Here is a 22,458-nt window from a genome sequence, read left to right as displayed (position 1 = left end):
TCTGTCCTGTGTGGTACAATGGTGATAAGGAGAACGGGCAGGAGACATGATCGTCAAGGGGTGCACGCCCACCTTTCACCGTGGGTGTTGTGATGTCACTCACGCCATCTTAAAATAGACGCAGTAACACTGCTATGATCCTTAGAGAGGACGAAGGCTGATGACGTCTGCTCGTGTGATGAAGCTCGATGATATTTACATTTAATCTCCGTTCAGAACTCTTTATGTTTACGCAGCGAGCTCCTTATCTCTCATCTATACTACAGTGCTGCTGTGATGAGCTATGGAGCACCGTTAGCGGCTGTCACAAACCGATCAATCTTAATTTGAATTTGATACAAAATGTAAGGCGTGACCAAGTCTTACACAGGAAATCCGAATACTGTACGTGAAAATAAGTCGCACGGAGTGCGAATTGGAAGCCGTACCAATTAATCAGAGAGTGATGGACCAAGAGAGACGAAGGGGGACACAGAGGAAGGAATGGGTGAGTGAGGGATGGATGAGTGACTGCAGTGGGGAAGGACAGATAATGAGGACAGAGGGAGGCAAGGGATAGCTGTAGGAGGGGTAGATCATCCCCAAACCCGATGGGGAAGACAGGCAATTACCAGCTGGGAAAGATTTTGGTTCTTCTCGGAGCGTGAGCAGGATAATGTCTCTCAGTTCAGTTTTCCGTACATTGTCCTTTCAATTCTGCTCAAACTACAGCCTCCCATCATTTCGCTGATATTACTTATTATAAATTCCTTGTTATAAATACTGGAATGGTAAACAGTCTAAAGCCATTGTGTGCATATCTGACAGAGCACACAGAAAACATCCACCGTGCATGTTGTATGAATATTCTGATATCATGTCATGTGTTCCCGTGTTATGTCGTCTAATCCGGCCTCCACACGCGTGTCTGTCTCCTATTTGCAGAGGAAGGCATCAATCATGAGTGCAAGCTGTGTAACCAGATGTTTGATTCACCTGCCAAGCTGCTTTGCCACCTGATAGAGCACAGCTTCGAAGGCATGGGAGGTACCTTCAAGTGTCCCGTCTGCTTCACAGGTGAGAGGCAAACTCACACATTTACCTTCAAGGACGAGAGCACAGACGAGTCCTTTTCTCTTGTGTCCAAAGTCTGCTTTGATTTTAAATGTCATCAGTTTGATGACGTACACGACAGGTGACTGTTGTTCTTCGTGTTGGTGAAGATTTACAGCTGTGCTTGTACAGATGCTTCGCCATCAGCAATGGCGAAAAGAAAAATGTCCTCGCTGTTTTGTGTTTTATTGTGTGCTAAATAAAACCGTCTGAAAGCCAAAGGGGTGTGCTCAGCCTGGTAAAGTTAATATCTGCACTTGAATCATCCTTATCAGCTGCTGTACCTGCTGCGGCTCAGAGCTGTCTCTCTCTGCGTCGCGCTCAGTAAATGTGCTGGAACGGCTTTGGCATTTCAGATTTTGCAATATTCATTGTTTTAACATTTCAAACTGTGGGAGTGATCCCGCAGCAGGGCGCCGCAGCTAAAGAAGCCCCTACCAGAAGTGTGTGTGTGCAGATGTGAACACAGTAATGTCTCCAAATATGGAGTACTTTCAGCCTTTGCAATACACTGGAGGGCAGAAACAAAATGCTGGATGACCACATTAGGCCTGCGGTGTTCACACTCTCATTCAGCACCTATTTTAGGAGAAACTAAGTCAGCACCTTTGCTTTTGCTTCTTCTCGTTCCATCTCCCTCTCTGTGCCTGGCTCTCCGTTGCTCTCTTTCCCTCTCTCGGTTGTTGAGTTTGTCTTGTGTTGTGTGCCTACCCCCCAGGTACACACAAACGCTTTAAACTTTAACTCTATTCCTTGGTGGCTTATGAATTAGTAAGATGGGCACCACTCCTGTGGGGAGGCTTAATAATTCAACACATACACACTCACAGCGAAAACCAAAAGTTTACTGAAACAAAGGGAAGAGAAAGAAGGAAAAAAGTGTGTGAGACGGCGCGGAAGTTAAAAAAAGGAGAGATAATTTATTGATAAATAGCACACGGTCTCTGAGGACAGCGCTTCCTGTTTTCTCTCGTTCCTTCTACTGCTTTACTCCGTCTTATATGTTCCGTCCTTTCCAGTCAACCTTCATTGGCTTTGGATGTATTTGACTGTGGTTGGGGGGGTATTTATTAGAGATGGCACGATACCACTTTTTTATGTCCGATACCGATATCATAAATTTGGATATCTGCCGATACCGATATGAATCCGATATAGTGTTTTTTAATCAACAAAACTGTTTTTTAAATATCTTGCTGCATTTTGTATAAGTTCATACTCAAGTTTAAAACAACAACTACACTAAAGCTATTCTGTTATACCTGTATGCAAAAAAAAATATTTCATAGTTCAGCAATACTGATCAATCTAATAAACTTCAACCTACACCATCCTCCCTATTCTGGTATTTTAAAGAGTACTTAGCGTAAATATTAAGCAACCTAACTAATAGGGTTCCAACTCCCAGCAACAACAAAAATAAATAAATAAAAAATAGGGAACCACCCCTCACGCTCCACCTCATGATGCTTAATCGACGTAATCAACCTTAATTTGATGCAGTGTGAAAAAAAATGCACAGAAATCAATTATTTTTCAAGAAATATTAAATAGATTCAACATCTTTCTTCAACAAAATTGCAGACTGCACAGATGGTACCTTCCCAAAGGAAAAAGTACTACAGCTTACTAGGGTATATATATTAGACTTAATAGTCACTATATACAGTAATTGACTTCTATTCATTTTACATCAAATTAAAACTTTGGGTGTAAGATAATTATTTATTAAAAGCTCGACATTTTAAATGAGAATAAGAAAGAAAAGTATGTCTTTGTGCCCCTTTTCCCTGTTCATGCCCTATCGGCCCCCCTGGCTAAACTTTGCTAGATCCGCCCCTGCACAGTTACGTCAGCTACATAGAAAAAGATCCTCGAGTAGAAAGTAATATTAAATACATTCTAACAACAGCTGATCAAGCTTAAACGTGCTGCTGTTGTTCAGCCGCTGGTTTCCTCTTTCTGGTGCAAAGTGGGCCAAAAACAAACTAGAGACACGGACTCGCGACAGAAAAGCCGATCAGCTGATCATTGTTCAGTTTCATGATTGAAGTAGCAGCAGGAGAGGGAGAGACAGTCGCTCCATATATCGTTTGTTAAGCTTAACGCAGGAATGCTTTACAAACATTCAGAGATGGACTTACACACTTGCTTTACTTCTCTCGGGGATAACTTTGTCGGAGATGAAATGCCGGGTTGCTAGCGAAGCTCCACATGCTATCCAGACCACCGACTGGTCCTGCATGCCACAGCCGCTCTATCACGTGATGCATACTGCTCCGACGTGCTAACGTTCTGAGGTGAGTTACGGCGTGTTGCAAGTTTTGTGAGGTGCTTTCGTGATATTTAATGGATCGGATTACATTTTTTATTTTTCTCCGATATCCGATCCAGTAATTTAGGTCAGTATCGGACCGATACCGATACGTAATATCGGATCGGTCCATCTCTAGTATTTATAGTGTATGCTAAGTGTCAGTTTTGATTCTTACTCTCCCAAAACATCATCATGTAGGACAACTTTGAGTGCCCTGAGTCACGACTAGGCCGACGTGTAAAGTTTAGTAATACAGCCTGAATTTGACACCTTACCCACACGTAGCTGGACTTCCCCTTCAGGTCACTGTCATCAGTGGTGAGATATCTTTGAGTCCCAGTAATCACTGGTTAATCCTAACCAGTTAATTAGAAGGCAGCTGGACTTCTGTTTGGTTGCATACGTTAACTGACTGATGGGAATCGTAAAAGGATGATCCTGTTCATCCGGACGTTACCAGTGGGAGAAACGTTTCTTCATCATCCAGATGACCAACGTTTCCTTTTAAGCAGCACATGTGCACAATGACTGAAACTCGCTGAATCACTGTGCACATGTGCTGTTTGTAAGGACATGTTGGTCACCTGTCGAGTGACACTGAAAACGCTACGTCCAGATCAATTCGATCAACCTTTTGGGATTTACTCACCTGGATGATTGAGAGCAGGGCGATATGACCAAAAATATTTATCACCATTAGGGTTGCCAACTCCCCGAAAAATAAATAAGGGACACCTCATGGCCAGGGCCGGGCGACCCAGTTGTCTTCACCCTTCCCACTGTGGTGAATTTTCTAGCTCTTTTTTTGTGTGTGAAATTATTTTTAACCATTTGACTTGAAGTTGATTTAAGTAGATGCATATTGTTTGTGATATGACCATATGGGAAACAAATGATCATTTAGCCATTTATTTTTAGCTCAAAATGACAACATTAACACAGTAAAACAGGTCTCTTTCTTAAACAGAAGCCTGTCATGCTTAACTTAAATTAATAGAAAGCAATAGAACGAAAAATATTCTTGTAACAGTGCACATTTAGTGCATTTAGTACAATTGGCTTCAGTTGAGGTATTATTTCAGCTTTTCTAATGCTAATCAGCTGCTCCTGTTTGTAAACCCGCTTGTTCCCATGATTACGCAACTTAACTCATCATCATTATTAAAATATGTATTACTTTTATGTATTAGTCATCTATTTGTTGTAATCATCTATCCTTGCAGTTGTTTATTACACAAAATAAATTATATTATCACACTTCTGGCCACATAGCGCTGATATTCACTGCACATGCCCATATTAACTTTTTCCAGCCAGGTGTTTTCCTTTTCCCATTCTTCCCTTTCTCTGAGCGAACAAACATTGCTGCTCTAATGCTGGGCTTAAGCTGGGCAGACACTGTGCGATTTTTTTCTGTCGCGCGATTCAGCTCCTGCTCAAACTGCACGATTGACTCGCAGGGGTTAGAAGTTCATAGGTCACGATGCAGGTCTCACACTATACGACCCGATGCTCTGATGCGACCTGAGTCACACTGTGCGTCCATAACATGAAGGTTATAACAGAAAATCTGTCGCTCGCTCTCTCTGTCTTTCACTCACACAGACACACCACCACCATCAACTTTGCTAAATTGCTAATGAAAAACATGATCAGGCAGCTGTGATTGAGCAGCATGTAAATCCAACTATTTTCATGGTTGTTGTGGTCGTGATAATTTTGTGAGGCCACATCGAAAAGGCTCGGATGAGCTTTCCAAAGTTGTGCCTCCATCACTTGTGTCCAGATCACACGCTGCACTGCCGTGCTGCGCCGTCTTTTTCACTGACATTTGTGTTTGCGCGTGCGCAGTGTGAGAAACTGCGGTGACACCCTCACGACCAAGCGATTGATGATCGGGAGCTGGTCGTGAGGTGTTAATCGCTTCTCGTTACCCCACGTATACTACACGACGCACGATGAAGGCCAAAATCGGGCAGATCGCCAAAACGGTCGCACGACTCAAAAATCGGCTCAAAATGGGCCAAAAATCGCACAGTGTGAGCCCAGCATAATGCTGGACTCCTGCCATCTCCTGCCCCACATATACTGTGTCGTGCATCGTGTAGTATATGTGGTGTAACGAGAAGCGATTGACACCTCACGACCAGCTCCCGATCATCAATCGCTTGGTCGTGAGGGTGTCACCGCAGTTTGTCACACTGCGCACGCGCAAACACAAATGTCAGCGAAAAAGACGGAGCAGCACGGCTGTGCAGCGTGTGATCTGGACACAAGCGATGGAGGCACAACTTGTAGAACTTTGGAAAGCTCATCCGAGCCTTTTCGATGTGGCCTCACAAAATTATCACGACCACAACAACCATGAAAATAATTGGATTTACACTGCTGCTCAATCACAGCTGCCTGATCATGTTTTTCATTAGCAATTTAGCAAAGTTGATGGTGGTGGTGTGTCTGTGTGAGTGAAAGACAGAGAGAGCGAGCGACAGATTTTCTGTTATAACCTTCATGTTATGGACGCACAGTGTGAGCACTCAGGTCGCATCAGAGCATCGGGTCGTATAGTGTGAGACCTGCATCGTGACCTATGAACTTCTAACCCCTGCGAGTCAATCGTGCAGTTTGAGCAGGAGCTGAATAACGCGACTGAAAAAATCGCACAGTGTCTGCCCAGCTTTAGGTGTACTGTCGTCCGAGACTTGCACCGCCGTGTCGGCGTTTGTTTCCCTGTTGGCCATGCTTCTTGTTGTGGTCACCTGTTGTCTTCCGGTATTTTCTCCGTAAGCGACCTTTCCTCGACCAATGAGATGAGCGGTAATCTGAATTGTCATACTCGAATTGTCATAAGTGTGCTGTCAGCTCATTGGTCACAAAGCAGGAGAGGGGCTGGGAATTATGTTTTCCAACAAAGCGTTAATTCCATTAACATTTATAGACTACTTTTGATTCTCACTGTATTACGGGACAAAGTGCGTCCCTTATTAGCTCAATACGGGACGTGTACTTTTGTTTCGAAATACGGGACGATTCTGTTTTTTAAGGGACTGTTGGCAACCCTAACCATATACATTTGAAAATTTGTGATAACGATATAACTGACGATATAATTGACACGAGACAAAATACTTTACGACTCCACAACTTTATTAGTGCAAAAAAAACCCCATCAATGTATTTTCACTTAAACAAGCAGCTGTTTTTTATGTGCATTTTAAAGTTACGATATAACTGACGATATAATTAAAAAATACTTTACAACTCCACAACTTTATTAGTGCAAATGCAAACTCCTCGCTGACAGTTTAACCAAAAGGCGTTTCCAGTGGAAACTGGCCGACACATCCTCAGCATAACCATGTATAACATCCACAACACTTAAAAAGAGGTTAAACACACACAGTACGGTAACATTATGTTGAAGCACAGTACGTATCACTCCGCGAGGCTCCGCCTACGATAGCCGTAATGCTCCGAAAATCCATCAAGCGGTGCGGCTTCGTAGCTCAGCAAAGTCGCACTGAAACATCTGACAGATTTTCCAGCGCCGTGCACATAAAATCGTTTCCAGGTCAGTAAACACGACCAGAGTTCATACATAAGGCACACGGGGTTATAAGGGGCTCTGTCGACTTTCAGAAAAATCAAAGGATTGATTTTAAGTGTGCCGTATTTTCCAAACAACACGGTAATAACGACGGCCCGCTAGCATGCTCTACCAAAAATAGTGCTTTGTTGTGTATCTGACGGACGAAAGCCAAACCAGTTCCACACCAGTGAAGCTGCAGCATTTTTACAAACCAGTTCAGGTTCATCTGTTTCATTCAACGATTTGCTTTCGCCGCCATGCTTTTTCCGACATGTGCGTATGAAAACAAAGGCACTGCGCATGCGCGTTTTACCCATATTCTATCGCGATATTTCATTTTTCTATCGTTGCCAAAATTACACCGGTATTACCGTGAATGGTATGATATGGCCCAGCCCTACTTGAGATGCATCATGGCTGGTGGGAAGCCTTTGTATGAGACCACCTGTGGGTCCTTTCTCATCCAAAGCTCTCATCAGTCAAGGCAGCATGAAATTCCACACAAGCCCAGATGTGAACATCGTGAAAAACACGAACAAACAAGGTTTACTGTCGTGCAGAAGTAACTGCCTCAGGTGATGGGCAGCATGTACATTTATTATGTAACAACCTGAAGAGAGACGAGCACATATTACAACAGCTTTGAAGTTTATCCTTCCACTGACTCTTTTTTATACCGTCAGCCAAACTCAGCGAGTGTCTTCGGCATCAGCGAGAGGCTGGGGTGTCCTTGATGTCCTTAATAGAAGCAAAACAGATGGAGCCAAATACATGACAGTCAGGTCAGCACTTACACAAAACGGCTCCCCAAAAATCCCATGATTAGGGGACAACGTCTTTCACTCTAGTCTGTCGTCTCTGTCCAGGATGTGCGCGCTGGCGTCCTCAGAGGACTGCTCTCTATCCTTCAGGTGCAGGCCGACTGCTCCGTCCCCCACCCGGTCAGACAGAACCGAGGAAGCCTCTAGAATCGATTCACACACGAGGACCTCATCTAATAAACACTGTGTAACCTGCTCTGTGTTTCTTCTTCTCTCAGTGTTTGTGCAGGCCAACAAGCTCCAGCAACACATTTTTGCTGTCCACGGTCAGGAAGACAAGATCTACGACTGTTCCCAGTGTCCACAGAAGTTCTTTTTCCAGACAGAACTACAGGTAGGACACCCTCGTTCTATCTCTGTGTTGACATTGACCTAATTTTCCCATCTGTGTACTGCTCCAGGTAAATTATTAGAATAGTGCAGACGTTGCTGCAGCACACTGTAGTGAATGAACTTTGTGCAACTGTACAAGAAGGTGTAATCCGCAAATATCCGAAACAAGGCAAACGCTTTTCAGTGTTCCTCAACATCCACTAACTTCAGTATGTCCTGTCACATCTCCTCTTTCACATAGTTCCTGTTCTTCTGTCCCTCTTTTTCCATCTTTCCTCATGAGGCCCGGCAGGCTTCTGGCATGCTTCGTGTTTTTAGGGTCCAGACGCACTGAGTGTGTGTGTGAAAGAGATGAGTGGATATAAGTCACCCCAGAGTGGGTCCTGGACCAGCTGTGGCCAGGTCTGTGATGATGTAAACCTTCCTGTCATCGTCCATTTCTTGAAGCCTTTGGCAGCTGAGAAGTCAAACATGGCTACTGTTAGCGGTGAAACATCGTGACATCGACGGATCTGTACGTGAGACGTACACAGGATTTAATCCCACGTAAAATACTAAATATTTACAGTTTTAATTCATTTTTGTTTGTGGGTCAGTGTGTCTCCATAAAACCTGCAGAAGCACCATCACACGTCTGCTTGGTGCTATTTCCTGTTTCTCTGTTTCATATATTACATCTTTATTGGCCGTCCCCTCAGAATGACACAGCTAACGTTTGATCGGTCAAAAAAGCAGTAACATATGTATTATGTTGATGTGCTGGCTTCATCGATAACTGAGAGAGTCAGCCACATAAAAACAAAAAGAAAACATTTTGTAATCATGATTATTTGAGTTTGGGCAAGGCCCAGCTACCCTGCGCACGCACACACATACACACACATACACACACACACATACACACAAAATGGCAATGATATAAGGCCAGTGGTGGTGGGCATATGGCTGGCCAGTCCATTTAACAGCAGGGTGACTGCTGGACCCTGTCGGTTAATGTCCACACAGGCACCGCACACACCTCCCTCGTTCTCTGCACGCACACACACGCGCACACACGCACACACGCACGCACACGCACACACCTCCCTCGTTCTCTGCACGCACACGCACGCACACGCACGCACACGCACGCACACACACGCACGCACACACACGCGCACGCACGCACACACACGCACACACCTCCCTCGTTCTCTGCACGCACACGCACGCACACACACGCACACACACGCACGCACACACACGCGCACGCACGCACACACCTCCCTCGTTCTCTGCACGCACACACACGCACACACCTCCCTCGTTCTCTACACGCACACACACGCACGCACACACACGCACGCACACGCACACACCTCCCTCGTTCTCTGCACACACACACACACACACACGCACACGCACACGCGCACACACGCGCGCACACACACACACACACACACACACTTATACCAGATGATTTCTCTCCTGCCGTCTGACCAGGTCACAGGATCTTCACAGTGATGAATTGACACGATTGTTGTTTGGTTGTGTGGAGGCGCCGCGGGCAGACGCTTCCATGCTAAACTCATGAACATGTTTGTGTTTAACATTTCCTGCTCATAATTTCATGGTGTTACAAGAAGAAGAAGAACGCGTTACAATGCTCGTATTTAAAATGAATATTTTAGCCCGTTTTTAGTTCAGACTCGTTTCCTGTTTAATCTCGCCTCATCACTTCGCCTCATATCGAGCTCCAACATGGATCATAGAAGGTGTCTGCTTCATCACCTTCGCTGAGCTTTTCCCAGCTCCTTCTCCTTCCTCCTCTTTGGCTGTTGCACTGGTGCTAAATCCATCTTGTTACTCTTTGGTCCTGACCCAAGTGTGTGTGAGTATGTGTGTGTGAAAAGCCCGAGCCTGACCTGCCACAGCTCCACTGCCCCATGGGAGGTCTCTCTAAGTGGGCTAGACAGAAAGGCTGACTGGGGGAGATGGAGAGCTACAAGCATGGAGGTTAATGCCACTGCTAGCTGTGTGCGTGCGCACGTGGAACTGAGAGAGTAAGTGGAATAGATGTCATTTGTGTGTATGCGTGCGTGTTTTAATGAGGTATGGATGGATGAAGAAGGCTGGTTGGCCGGCTAGCAAAGGCTTTGACCTCTTTGAGCCCCTCCGAGGGGCCATATGATGTCACTCTCTGTTTGCGCACACGTGCACACACGTGCACACACAGTTGCACCCCAAGGGTAATTGCAGCACGGACACGCCGCTGCATCATCCTCTCTCCCTTCTGACTCCTTCAGCCCCTCTCTCCGTCTCTCTCTTTGCATACAAAGTTCTGGCTTCCTCCATCGCTCACATCCTTCTGTCTCTGACACATACAGACTCAAATCTTTTCGTTCTCCCTTCCCGTCTTCCTCCCTCGCTCTGACTCCCCGCCGCCGTCCCAGAAGAACCAGCCCCTATGCATATTTTAGCCCCTCTCCTCTCTTCCTCTCTTCTGTGCCTCTCCCCAGCGCCCCATAAATAGTGCAGACGTAAGCTGGTAAATAAGAGATGTTTTGGTGTGTCTGTGGGTGTGTAAATAAAAAATGCTGTGGCCCTGATCAGTGAGGCCCTTCTGGATCTCTCTGCCTTTACTCCCAGACTTCACAGACGACTTTCTCATTCTCTGTTTTCTTTCTTTCTTTTCCTGCTTTGCTCCTTTTTTTCTCACTAATTAGCATCACTGTATCTGTGTTAAAAGGCTGACTTACATTCACTCCTCTAATAGATGTACATTCTTAAAAACTACCAAACGTAGCTTATACTGGGTTTTAGCCTGCGTTATTTCCAGTATTTCATCTCCATCCAAATATGTACATTATGTACGGTAGTCGCATGAATCCTGAAGACTGTATTTCCCTCTTGTGGATGTTTCTAAACAGTCGTTCAGCTCTGTTTCAGCTCTGGCTCCCTCCCTCGTTCCCCGATAGTCATCTTGATCGTCACATTCGTCTTCAGCCTCCAGGGGGTGCTAGACTGCAGCGTCTGCCCTCCATGCTTCTTTCTCCCCCTCGTTTTGTTTAAATCACCCACTTTTCTCCCCTCATCTGTTTTGCAACATCATTTCCTTTAGCTCTAGTAAATATTTAAACACTGCTGGATGGGTGAATCGCTGGTCAGATGAATAGAAAGATGGATGGGGGGGGTCCTTTTGCTTGTGTGTTGGTTTCTATACACATATATACACATATATAGTGCAATGATATTATTGAGTACAGCAGCATGAAGACATCGGTGCAGCTCCTCATCAAGTGCTGCATGTTGAGGCTACCTAGAAAGTAGAAAATATGTAAATCTATGAAAAAAGCTGTGCTCCTGGTAGTTAATGCAAAGCAAAGAATATGGTGGGAGACGTGTTCACTGCCTGCTGCTGGTATTAGAGCACAATGTGGAATGAGCTGTGTTTAGCAGTCTGTCTGTGAATAATGTTATCTTTGTGTTTGTGTGAATCCGAGAGCCTCACTGTCTCGCTCTGACTGAATTATGGAAAGGTGTGGATGTGGCTGAACTGGCAATAGGGTGTGTGTGTGTGTGTGTGCGTGTGTGTGTCCGTGTGTGTGTGTGTGTGCGTGTATGTGTGTGAATTTGATCCGTAGATCCCTGTGGCGTTCCAGGGGAGCGTACTCAGCTGCCCCACTGCTCACTGGGAGACTGTGTTATTAGAATGGGGACCTGGGACATGCGCACACACACACACACACACACACACACAAACACGCGCACACACACACACACACACACAAACACGCGCACACACACACACACACACGCGCGCACACACACAAACACGCGCGCAAACACACACACACACACACACACAAACACGCGCACACACACACACACACACAAACACACACACACACACACACAAACACGCGCACAGACACACACACACACACACAGACACACACACACACAGTGATGTCCCTGAATCCCCAGACTTGTTGTTGTTCAGCAGGGAGAAGACACAGAAAGAAAAAGTGATTCAAAACCGAAGAGAGAGGTGGAGACACAGAGAGACAGAGACAGAGAGACACGGAGAGACACAGAGAGACAGAGACAGAGAGACACGGAGAGACACAGAGAGACAGAGACAGAGAGACACGAAGACATGGAGAGACACAGAGAGACAGAGACAGAGAGAGACACGGAGAGACAGAGACACAGAGAGACAGAGACACGGAGAGACAGAGACACGGAGAGACAGAGACACAGAGAGACAGAGACACGGAGAGACAGAGACACGGAGACAGACACGGAGAGACAGAGACACGGAGAGACAGAGACACGGAGAGACAGAGACACGGAGACAGACACGGAGAGACAGAGACACGGAGAGACAGAAACACGGAGACAGAGACACAGAGACAGAGACACAGAGACAGAGACACAGAGACAGAGACACGGAGAGACAGACACGGAGACAGAGACACGGAGAGACAGAGACACGGAGAGACAGAAACACGGAGACAGAGACGGAGAGACAGAGACACGGAGAGACAGAAACACGGAGACAGAGACACGGAGAGACAGAGACACGGAGAGACAGAGACACGGAGAGACAGAGACACGGAGACAGAGACACGGAGAGACAGAAACACGGAGACAGACACGGAGAGACAGAGACACGGAGAGACAGAAACACGGAGACAGAGAGAGAGACAGAGACACGGAGAGACAGAAGCAGCTGATTACAGTAACACGTCTGCTGATACGATCTCAGCCATCACTGATGCTTCGAGCGCTACAATATTCTGAATAAAAGGCGTTTTCATTTATAGTAGTTTAAAGGTTGAAGCAGAAGCAGCTTAAATATGTCAACAGAAATATTTTAAAAGGAAAGTCAGAAAGTCAGAAAAATTCAATCCAAATTGTGTCTGTGGCTGTTAACACTGTAGGAACTTTGTGCAGTCTTCACCGTTACACACACGCAAAGCACGTTTTGTTCATGTTGCATTTACATAGAAGGATAAATAGTAAAATGTAAATGGCCTGCATTTGTATAGCGCTTTTCTAGTCCTTAAGGACCCCAAAGCGCTTCACACTACATTCAGTCATCCACCCATTCACACTCACATTCACACACTGGTGATGGCAGCTACATTGTAGCCACAGCTGCCCTGGGGCGCACTGACAGAGGCGAGGCTGCCGGACACTGGCGCCACCGGGCCCTCTGACCACCACCAGTAGGCAAACACGGGGTTAGTATCTTGCCCAAGGATATTTGGCATGTAGTCAGGAGGCAGCCTGGGATCGAACCACCGACCTTCTGATGAGTGGCTGACCTGCTCTGCTACCTGAGCTACAGCCAGGGGGTCCATGAGGGGGTGAGGGCACACCTGTACGCGTTCCCATTTATGCTTTCACGAATGTAAAATCGTAAAACAGTCGAAGGCATCGGCAGCAGCAGTCACAGAGGCCGTAGTCACCACCACGAAGTCACTTTGATGTGGTGCGATAAACAAATGGATGCACATGAAGTGGAGCGACAAATACAACGGACACTATGTGAGCCAACGCCTGGAGGGGTCCTAACAGCTTGGACCAGGTTCCTGTCATTTGGTGTGTGTGTGTGTGTGTGTGTGTGTGTGTGTGTGAGAGAGACAGGTAAACAGCAGCAATGTGTCATAGAACAGAAGAGGCACTGTAGTGTTGTGCTGTAGCAGCTCTGCCAAAACACACTGTGGCAGATACAGGCACTCGCAAGCACACTGCACCTCCATGCATGTGTTGGTCCCTGTAAGTCTGATTGTCTGGGACATTATTACGTCAGCCATCAGTGATAGTTTGACCACAGTCTTCTCCTCTCGTTCACTCTTCACTGCTTTTACATGTAAACTGGCTCAGAAACATTTTAAGTACGTTTTGAATGCATCAGCTGATTGTAGCAGTTTGGAGTTGTTACAGAGTGTCCCGGCTTTTTCACTTATTTCATTCACAGACGTTTCTTCAGCAGCAGCAGCTGATGAGTCAAACATGTTCAGTTTACTGTCACACACCAGCAAATATTCACAACAGAGAAGCTGCGTCCTCGCATTTCATTTCCATGTGTCAGCTTTACAGATGTGGTTCATTTTTAGACTAAAAGCCACAGCTGGAGTAACTTTAAATACAGTGCACAGAAAGAAAGCCCATAGTAAATATGAAGCTCGTGGGTTGGAGCATATTTTATTGGTTAAATTGGGAGATTCAGTCGTTAAAATGAAGCATAAAAACTATTGTTTGGTTGGTTTGTTCGCCACACACGTTTTCTCTCTCTGCTCCTCAACACTCAGATAAATGGGACTTTCTTGATTATCTGATATTTATTAACAGCTTCTGTTCAGTCGTCTTCATCTGCAGCTTTGCATTCACTTATATCCCCATTTCTTCATCTGTGGCTTCAACCCTTTCCTCTCACCTTTCATCCATTATTTTTCGGTTAATCTTTGGTCAGGGCTTCATGTGGTTTAGGCGTGTGCGGTAATACGACCAGCACGCTCTGCTGAATTGCGAGCGCATGTATCGGCTGAATCGTGTGCGTGCATTTATTTAACCTCTCCCTTTCCATTTATTTGCTTGTCTGTTGACATTTTGTGTGCGTGCGTGTTAGTGAGGATATTTCTGTGTTTTGTTAAGCAGTGGTCATCTGGCACTAAACTTTGCCGTGTGTGAGCGCTGCATTCCTCAGCACTGAGAGCGCGCTGTGTGCGTGAGGACGACAGCCATGGTTCACTTGAAGCAGCACATGTTTGTCTCCGTAATGGTGTGACTCAGATGTGTTGTGCAGTGCTCGGGAATGATCGGTTATTTCTGCTGGAGGTGAGGTCACTTCCTACTTTGTGTAACAGCTTCCAGCAGGGAGGCGCCACCTTTGCTGCGAATCTGGTGGAGAGTCAATCGTGTTTGTCTTTGACGTTGTGTTTGTGCGTGCCCTTCATGCTGTGAGTGTATTTTGGGTTTCGCGTACCGGTCCAAGCCTGGCTGCATGGGCCAGGAGCAACAGGAGAGGGGACGTCCCCGTGGGAGGAAGAAAGGGAGGGAGCCCTCCAAACAGGACACGGTCAGAGGAGTCACCCTGGGTGTGGTGACAGTGTAGTGGGGGTGGTCATCGTGACTTGGAAAGAGACGGCAGTAAAGGAGGTCTTTCTGATCATTTGACAATCGTGTGTTCTTTACAATAGGAGGAAGAGCTAGAGAGACATAAGACTGAGGGATGGAAAAGCAGAAGGAGAGCAGGGAATACATGTCGGCGGGGCGTTAAGGGCAGGGGGTGCGTTTATTTTTGATCTGCTCCCGAGGCAGCATCCTGTCCTGGACAGGTGGGGCTAAAGACGAGCCAGGGAGCAGAGGAAGAGGACTAAGACGGCCCATCTGCTCGTCGCAGACACACAGACACGGATGCTGTTGGAGGAGTGTCAGCTCGGAGCTATAAATACACTGAACCCGAAGAAGAGCACAAGACGACTGAGGTGATTTTTCATTTGGTGTTAAAAACAGCAACAGAGATGGGGCGCGCACACACACACACTCATCTGTGGAGGCAGCACACACAGACACACACACAGCATGTGGACTGCTTCCCCCGCGCGCGCACACATGCATGCATGCACGCACGCACACACACACGACACACACACACACACAGCATGTGGACTGCTTCCACTTACCCCCGCGCACGCACGCGCGCACACACACACACACACGCACACGCACACACACACACTCATCTGTGGAGGCAGCACACACAGACACACACACAGCATGTGGACTGCTTCCCCCGCGCGCGCACACATGCATGCATGCACGCACACACACACACACACACACACACACGCACACACACAGCATGTGGACTGCTTCCACTTACCCCCGCGCACGCACGCACGCGCACACACACACACACACACGCACACGCACACACACACACACACACACACACTCATCTGTGGAGGCAGCACACACAGACACACACACAGACACACGGCATTGTTCCAACAGCAGTGCTTCCTCTTCCTGTGACTATTACACACTTGGCACCTGCTTTTCAGAGTGCACCTGTTACATCATCACAGAACAGCAAAGTGTGCGACCGTACCTGGAGGTTTGCACCTCGGACTGATTCAGCCGAAGAAACGCTGCAGCTGCGCAGGCTTCTCCTCCTCCACTGTTCTCTCTGCATCAGGCTGACCGGGCTTAACAACCATCACGCGCCTGTGCATACACGTACATATTAGAGACGGCGGTGGCGCTCCTCCCCCCTCTATAACTCAACACAAAGGCACCCCCCCATTTTTGTGTGTGCGTAATGGTGTAGGCAGCAGATAGGATTAGATTTTCTCTTATCTCTATCTGTTCCCCATGAGGCTGTGTGTTCTTGTGTGTATATTCTAGTTTTCTGTTCTGCTTGTTTTTGTTTTTTCCTTGGTGGGTGGGTGGGGGTGTGTGTGTGTGTGTGTGTGTGTGTGTGTGTGTGTGTGTGTGTGTGTGTGTGTACGTGCATGTGGCCTTAGCCGTGAGTGCAAGTCTATGAATCTGTTCCTGTTTGTGTGTGTCAGCGTGGGTAATGCGACAGGGCCATATTTCCCCCGGGCCCGTGGCTCTGCAGGCTTTAGCCTCGCTCTCTCTAAGCAGTCTGACAGTCCTGTGTATCGACTGGGCCCGTCTGGGTTCTTGCTACGTCTCCAATGTCCTCGGTTAAAAGATCAAATAAAATTCTGAATTCACATTTTAAATCAAACCTTTCAGGAAATTTGCAGTAAAATATACCAAAAAGTAAAAAAGCAGCTTAAAAACTTTTACATAGCAACAGACTTTTGCTTTTATTTATGCCGTCCTTGTTTCCTCAGTTTAAAATATTATAAATTACTGTGACTACAAATGTCGGTTCAGCTGTTTCACTTTAAAACGTTCCTAAAATTTAGGGGACAAACTCTGTTCACTTTTCTGAAAAGCTTTTATTCTGAAAATAACACAGGTGGAGTTTCTTTGTAAATTCTTAAATAAACTTCAAACATCCTCATTCTCTCCACTCGCACCTTCCTCTGTCACCCTCTTTCTGTGGAATATTTCAATTACTCTGCTGTAGAGCAGATCTCACACTGTGACACACACACACACACACACACACTGATTGATTACAGGGCTGCATAATCGATAGCAAACCCCTGACTACTGTGTAAATGAAGAGGAGTTGTCGGGGAGTGTGTCGTACGAAGCGTGTCAGACTGTCATCCGTCTCTTCATTTCCTTCCTCCCTGATGCCTCCCTCTCTTTTCTTTCCTCCTTTCCTTGCCCCTCTCCTTTGGTCTATTTCCAGCAGTCCTTTGCAGCGCCGTGAGGCCCTCTGGGGAGCGACCGCAGCCTCCCTCCCTCTGTTCCTCCCTCCTCGTCCTCTGTCCTTCCTTTTCATCCGTTTCTCCATCTACAAATCAATACAGCAGCAGTTGGACCCAAAGAACCTGAGGGAAAACACTCTCTCTTTTCCTCTTTAGTTCCATTCTGCTTTCCTTGTTCCTACTTTTGATCCTCCTACAACCGGATCATATTTACTTTTCTTCCTCGTCTCCACTCCCCTTTTTAATGTCTCATATACGGCCTCATATATGAGACAAAAACCAGATATGCACGGTCCTTTTGGAAATGAACAAGTGAACACTGGACACATGAGCAGTGGCCAAATTCTCCTCTCTGTCTTGTAAAGAGGAGTTAGCCTGACCTCTTCTGGTGGGAAGAGGAAATGCAGCCAGTTTGGCAGAGAGGCAGAGGACGAGCGAGGCCGACAGAGTGAGCCGCAGTAGTTGGGCGGAGAGAGAGAGAGAGGGAGAGGGAGAGGGAGAGGAGGGTTTCTCTATCATAATGGGGTCAGTGGCTCCCAGTGAGCTCTCCCTCCTCACTAGAGTCCTTCACACACTCACACACACACACACACACACACTCACGCACTCACACACACACACACACTCACACACACACACTCACGCACTCACACGCACACTTGTTTTTCACTGTCCCGTTTGTTATATTCCTCATATGCTCATCCATTTCTGTAAAACCCTGCATGTGTGTGTGTGTGTGTGTGTGTGTGTGTGTGTGTGTGTGTGTGTGTCTGCATGTGTGTCTGCATGTGTGTGTGTGTGTGTCTGCATGTGTGTCTGCATGTGTGTGTGTGTGTGTGTGTGTGGGGAAGGCTCTCCAGTGTAGGGCATTAATACCCTTTGCTTTTCTCTGGACAGGGCAGCTTGGCCTCTAAAGCCGAGTGACAGAGACTCTTAAACGGACATACACAGTCATACAGCACACACATAGCCTCTGTCTCTCTCTCTCTCTCTCTCACACACACACACACACACACACACACACACACACACACACACACACACACACACACCCACCAAAGGGCTCAACAAAACATGCGCAGCAAGATAAGGGCCATAGAATGACAAATAAGTATTTATCAACCCCAAAGCACGTATAATCCTTCACATTTCTGTCCCCATCCACATCCTCGCCTCGCTGTTCCCTTCACCCCCCCATCCCCTCCTCTTTTTTGTCTTTTTTTCTCTCCATAGTGGGGCCTATCTGTGAGACACAACGATTAATCTGAGAAAGCTGCTTTTAGTGGTGGCGAAGGGTGGGGGTGGGGGCGTTGATTGGGAAGATCTCACTGGGAATTGTGTGTGTGTGTGTGTGTGTGTGTGTGTGTGTGTGTGTGTGTGTGTGTGTGTGTGTGTGTGTGTGTGTGTGTGTGTGTGTGTGTGTGTGTGTGTGTGTGTGTGAGAGAGAAAATTTCACAGGGAGAAAGCGGTAACATCCAGGGAAAATGAGGAGGAGGAAAAAATCCTACTGGAATTTTCTCTGATACACGCACTCATTTCCAAAAAGATCTTTCCAGTCATCTCCACACACACACACACACACACACACACACACACACACACACACACACACACACACACACACACACACACACACACTAACTCCCCAGCTCTAGATGTTATGCTAAATTCCAAAACTGGCAAATCCAGATTATCAGGGGTTCAGTTTGTCTCTGATATGGAACGGAGGACGGACTTTGTATGTGTGTGTTCATGTTCATGAGAACACAAAGCATGTTTCTGTGTGTGTTTAACATCCCCAGTGAGAGTTGTGCGCGCTCCAGCTTACCTTTACGTGTGCATCTAGTTTTCCATTAAGATAAACTGTGCCGTACATCCACCGTCATGCTGCTCAGCCTCAGTCCATCGTCTCCATCGTCTCTGTTTTGACCTCGAGGTCACGTCTTCGGTCTCTCTTTGAGCTGGTGTGAATTTTCATTTTGAAAAAAAGTGTATTTTTCTTTTTGCACTGTGATGATGTAATGATGTGAACGTGTCTCTGAGTCATGGCGACACTTTCTGTAAAATATGAATCACAATATGAAAAGCTACGAGGGTTTCAAGGCCCTGACAAACAAACCGGGGCGCTCCAAACACTACACGGTCTCGAGTTGGTCCTACGGACTTCCTATTCCATCTGCAAAAATGGCGGATCTGTTGTTGCTCTATTGTTGGCCGCGTGTTGAGCTTGGTGTTTAAATTGCTTTCAAACTGCCATTTTTCTTTTCCCTCGGTTGTTTTCCCGTTAGCACACGTGAGGCTCTGTGCTGCACCGACCGGTACGTCGCAGAGTCGTTTCTCTCCCGTTCTCGTCTTTCGTCAGCCGGCGTATGGAGGAGCGAGGAGGCCTCGCTGTCTGTGCTGTGGGAGGCGGCTGTGTTTCTGCTCTATTATTGGGTGGGGGGGCAAGTGGAAAGCACTCCGCTCATGTAGCCCATTATTTCTCTCATCATGTGTTCTCACTTTTTCTCCCTATCTCTCCCTCTCGCCCTCTCCCTGCAGAACCACACACTGAGTCAGCACGCGCAGTGAGACCGAGGCTCGGCAGGATCTCGCAGCTCAGCCGGGGCCCCCGACCCAGAGCCGGCGGGGGACCCCCATCTCCACATCACAGCCAATCAAAGTGTCATTTGCTACTCACATGTAAAACTCTAACGATCGCGCCACTGGGCGCGGCTATTAGGAGCAGCGGGGGAAAGGAATATTAATGGGATATGCTATTAAATAAAGAAAGGAAAAAGTGGGTGAGGAAAGCAGTGAGCGCTAGCTGGAGGAAAGAGAACCAAGGTATTGTACGTGCAGTATTTTTTATTGTCCCGCCAAAACCCCCACCAGCTTCTTCGTCCGCCCCGTCTCCCCCCTCCCACCAATCACTCCCCAGGTCATGCAATTTATTTTATTTTTTAATGAATAGAAAAGGAAAAAAGCAAGAAAACAGCCTTTGTTTTGGGATTTTTTTGTTTTGCTTTTTCATAGACTGTACTTTCTCGTCCCCTCGGTCGCTTATTGTATTCGACTTCATAGGTGCCGTTTTCTTTGATTTTTCCTTTTCCATATGCGCTTCTTTGCTTTTGTTTTCATTTTTGTACCTTTCATTTCTTGCAGTAAGTAGGTACTTGTGCTGTGTTGTGATTGTTTGCCAGTCGTAATATTCCTAAACCGCTACCTAAAACGATCCTTTTTATGATTATTGTTATATATATTTTTCCTTTTTGTAATTACTATGAAAACAAAAAGACATGAAAACAAAAATAAAGTGCAGAAAACCATACAGATGTTTCTTTTTTTGGATTGGGTTTTCCAGTCTCTATGGGGCCTATAATGGTTATTGTAAAAAAATAAATATCATCGATTTCAATGCGTCTGGTCAACGACTGCTTTTTGAATGTGAATTAACCAGATTGCAATAATCTAGTACAGAAAAAAGATGAAAGGAATAAATAAATGACAAATAAAGAATTGCTGTGTGATGTGATTTATGAGTTTGCTTGGGTGCTGTGTTTGCTGATATTGCGACACAGAGAGTGACCAAGAACTGCGCTGGAAACGATGCAGCCATTCGGCTCGGCGCACAAAGACAAGCGACTACGGCATAATCTGGCCTTTATCGTTATGCTCAGGCACAAGGTGATAGCTGGACTGATCACACCTGGCAACAATCCTCTGTGAATAGATCTGTTTGAAAAAAGGCACAGTGGACCATCTGTGTCGAGTTTCATCTAAGGTCACGCACACAAGAACGAGGTTTATGATGACCACACTTATCAACAGCAGCAGTGCGCATTGTAAGATAATTAGCCTGACACGGCTGAGAATCATACACGTCTCACTGGTGATGACCAGGTACAGATATTGTGGTTTGGTGTGCGTGTCTCGAGCATGCAGTGCGTGTGGGCTGAAAGAATGGGACAACGAGGCCGAAGGCTCCGTTCAAAAAGGGCCGTGGAGCCGTTCGCTCTGCACCTCGTACCGGCTGCACTGACAGTTTAACACAGCTGCTTTCATCAAGCTTTTCCTCTGCTGACCCACAGTGACTTTTTACAATGGAATTGATGTGTGTTGAAATCATGTAGCACTGTGCAAAAGTCTTGAGTTGCCCCTCATTTCTTTTTATTTGTACTGAAACATGGGGAAGCACACATGTAAATATACTCTATGTTTGGGATCATTGTTGTGCTAAAATATTTAGATTCTTTCCACATGGTGTTGCATGATGGATCAAAATCTGGCTGCACTTTTCTGCATTGATCATTCAAACAACTTCCCCAACATCAGCCCCAAACCACGCCCGATCCTCCACTGACACCCACAGTTATAGTTCTCTGATGGTCCCCTCCCTCCAATATTTTGAACACAGATGAATTACTCCATAGGATCTGTAGCCACCGAGTTTCAGCCTGGCTCTTGTGTAATTTGGCACACCTCAGCCTTTGTGTGCTCCTTCCTTATGGATGGCTTCTTCACAGCCACCCTCCCACTGAGACCATTTCTGATGAAGAGGAGATGGATCAGCTGAAGGGCCAGATGCGTCTCTGAATCCATGTCAGGTCTTTGCTGAATTTTCTCTCATGACTTCCAGATATTGTTCACCTGGCGCAAATATTCTCTTAGACATGCCACTTCTTCTTTTTCCTCCAACTGTCCAGGTCGTTCATATTTTCTGAAGGGCAAACTGCACATCACGCTGAGATATAGCAGGTGTTTAGCTAACAGTTCTTTGGGAATCACCTTGTTGGTGCAACACTTCTATTTTATGCCTGTCAGTCTGTTGTCTTTTGCATCTTTTCAGATTTTTCCATGTGTTTTTGCACCAGGGCACTAGAAACAACGTGCCTAATGTTGTTATGTGAAGACACAACACTGGTTCATCCTTTCAATTAACTGCCTTTTTATGCTCTAAACAAACAAAAATCCAGCACGAGG

General features: G+C 46.4%; 1 protein-coding gene across 1 annotated transcript in view; it reads left to right on the top strand.

The window, feature by feature from the left end:
• Window positions 1–20,302, top strand: part of znf423 (zinc finger protein 423) — a 127,811-nt gene extending 107,509 nt beyond the window's left edge. Inside the window, exons 20-22 of the mRNA XM_085357160.1 lie at window positions 925–1,056; window positions 8,038–8,153; window positions 20,038–20,302. Of these exons, the coding sequence (XP_085213286.1) occupies window positions 925–1,056; window positions 8,038–8,153; window positions 20,038–20,067 (278 nt within the window). The 3' untranslated portion in view covers window positions 20,068–20,302. The remainder of the gene's footprint in view (window positions 1–924; window positions 1,057–8,037; window positions 8,154–20,037) is intronic.
• The last annotated feature ends 2,156 nt before the right edge of the window (window positions 20,303–22,458 follow it).

This window comes from Diplotaxodon limnothrissa, linkage group LG7 (assembly GCF_057381915.1).
Source record: "Diplotaxodon limnothrissa isolate DT_005_m linkage group LG7, D_limnothrissa_male_GT1.1, whole genome shotgun sequence".
NCBI classification, from domain to species: domain Eukaryota; kingdom Metazoa; phylum Chordata; class Actinopteri; order Cichliformes; family Cichlidae; genus Diplotaxodon; species Diplotaxodon limnothrissa.
The sequence above is the reverse complement of the archived record's forward strand: the minus strand, read 5'-3'. Positions and strand labels throughout refer to the sequence as shown.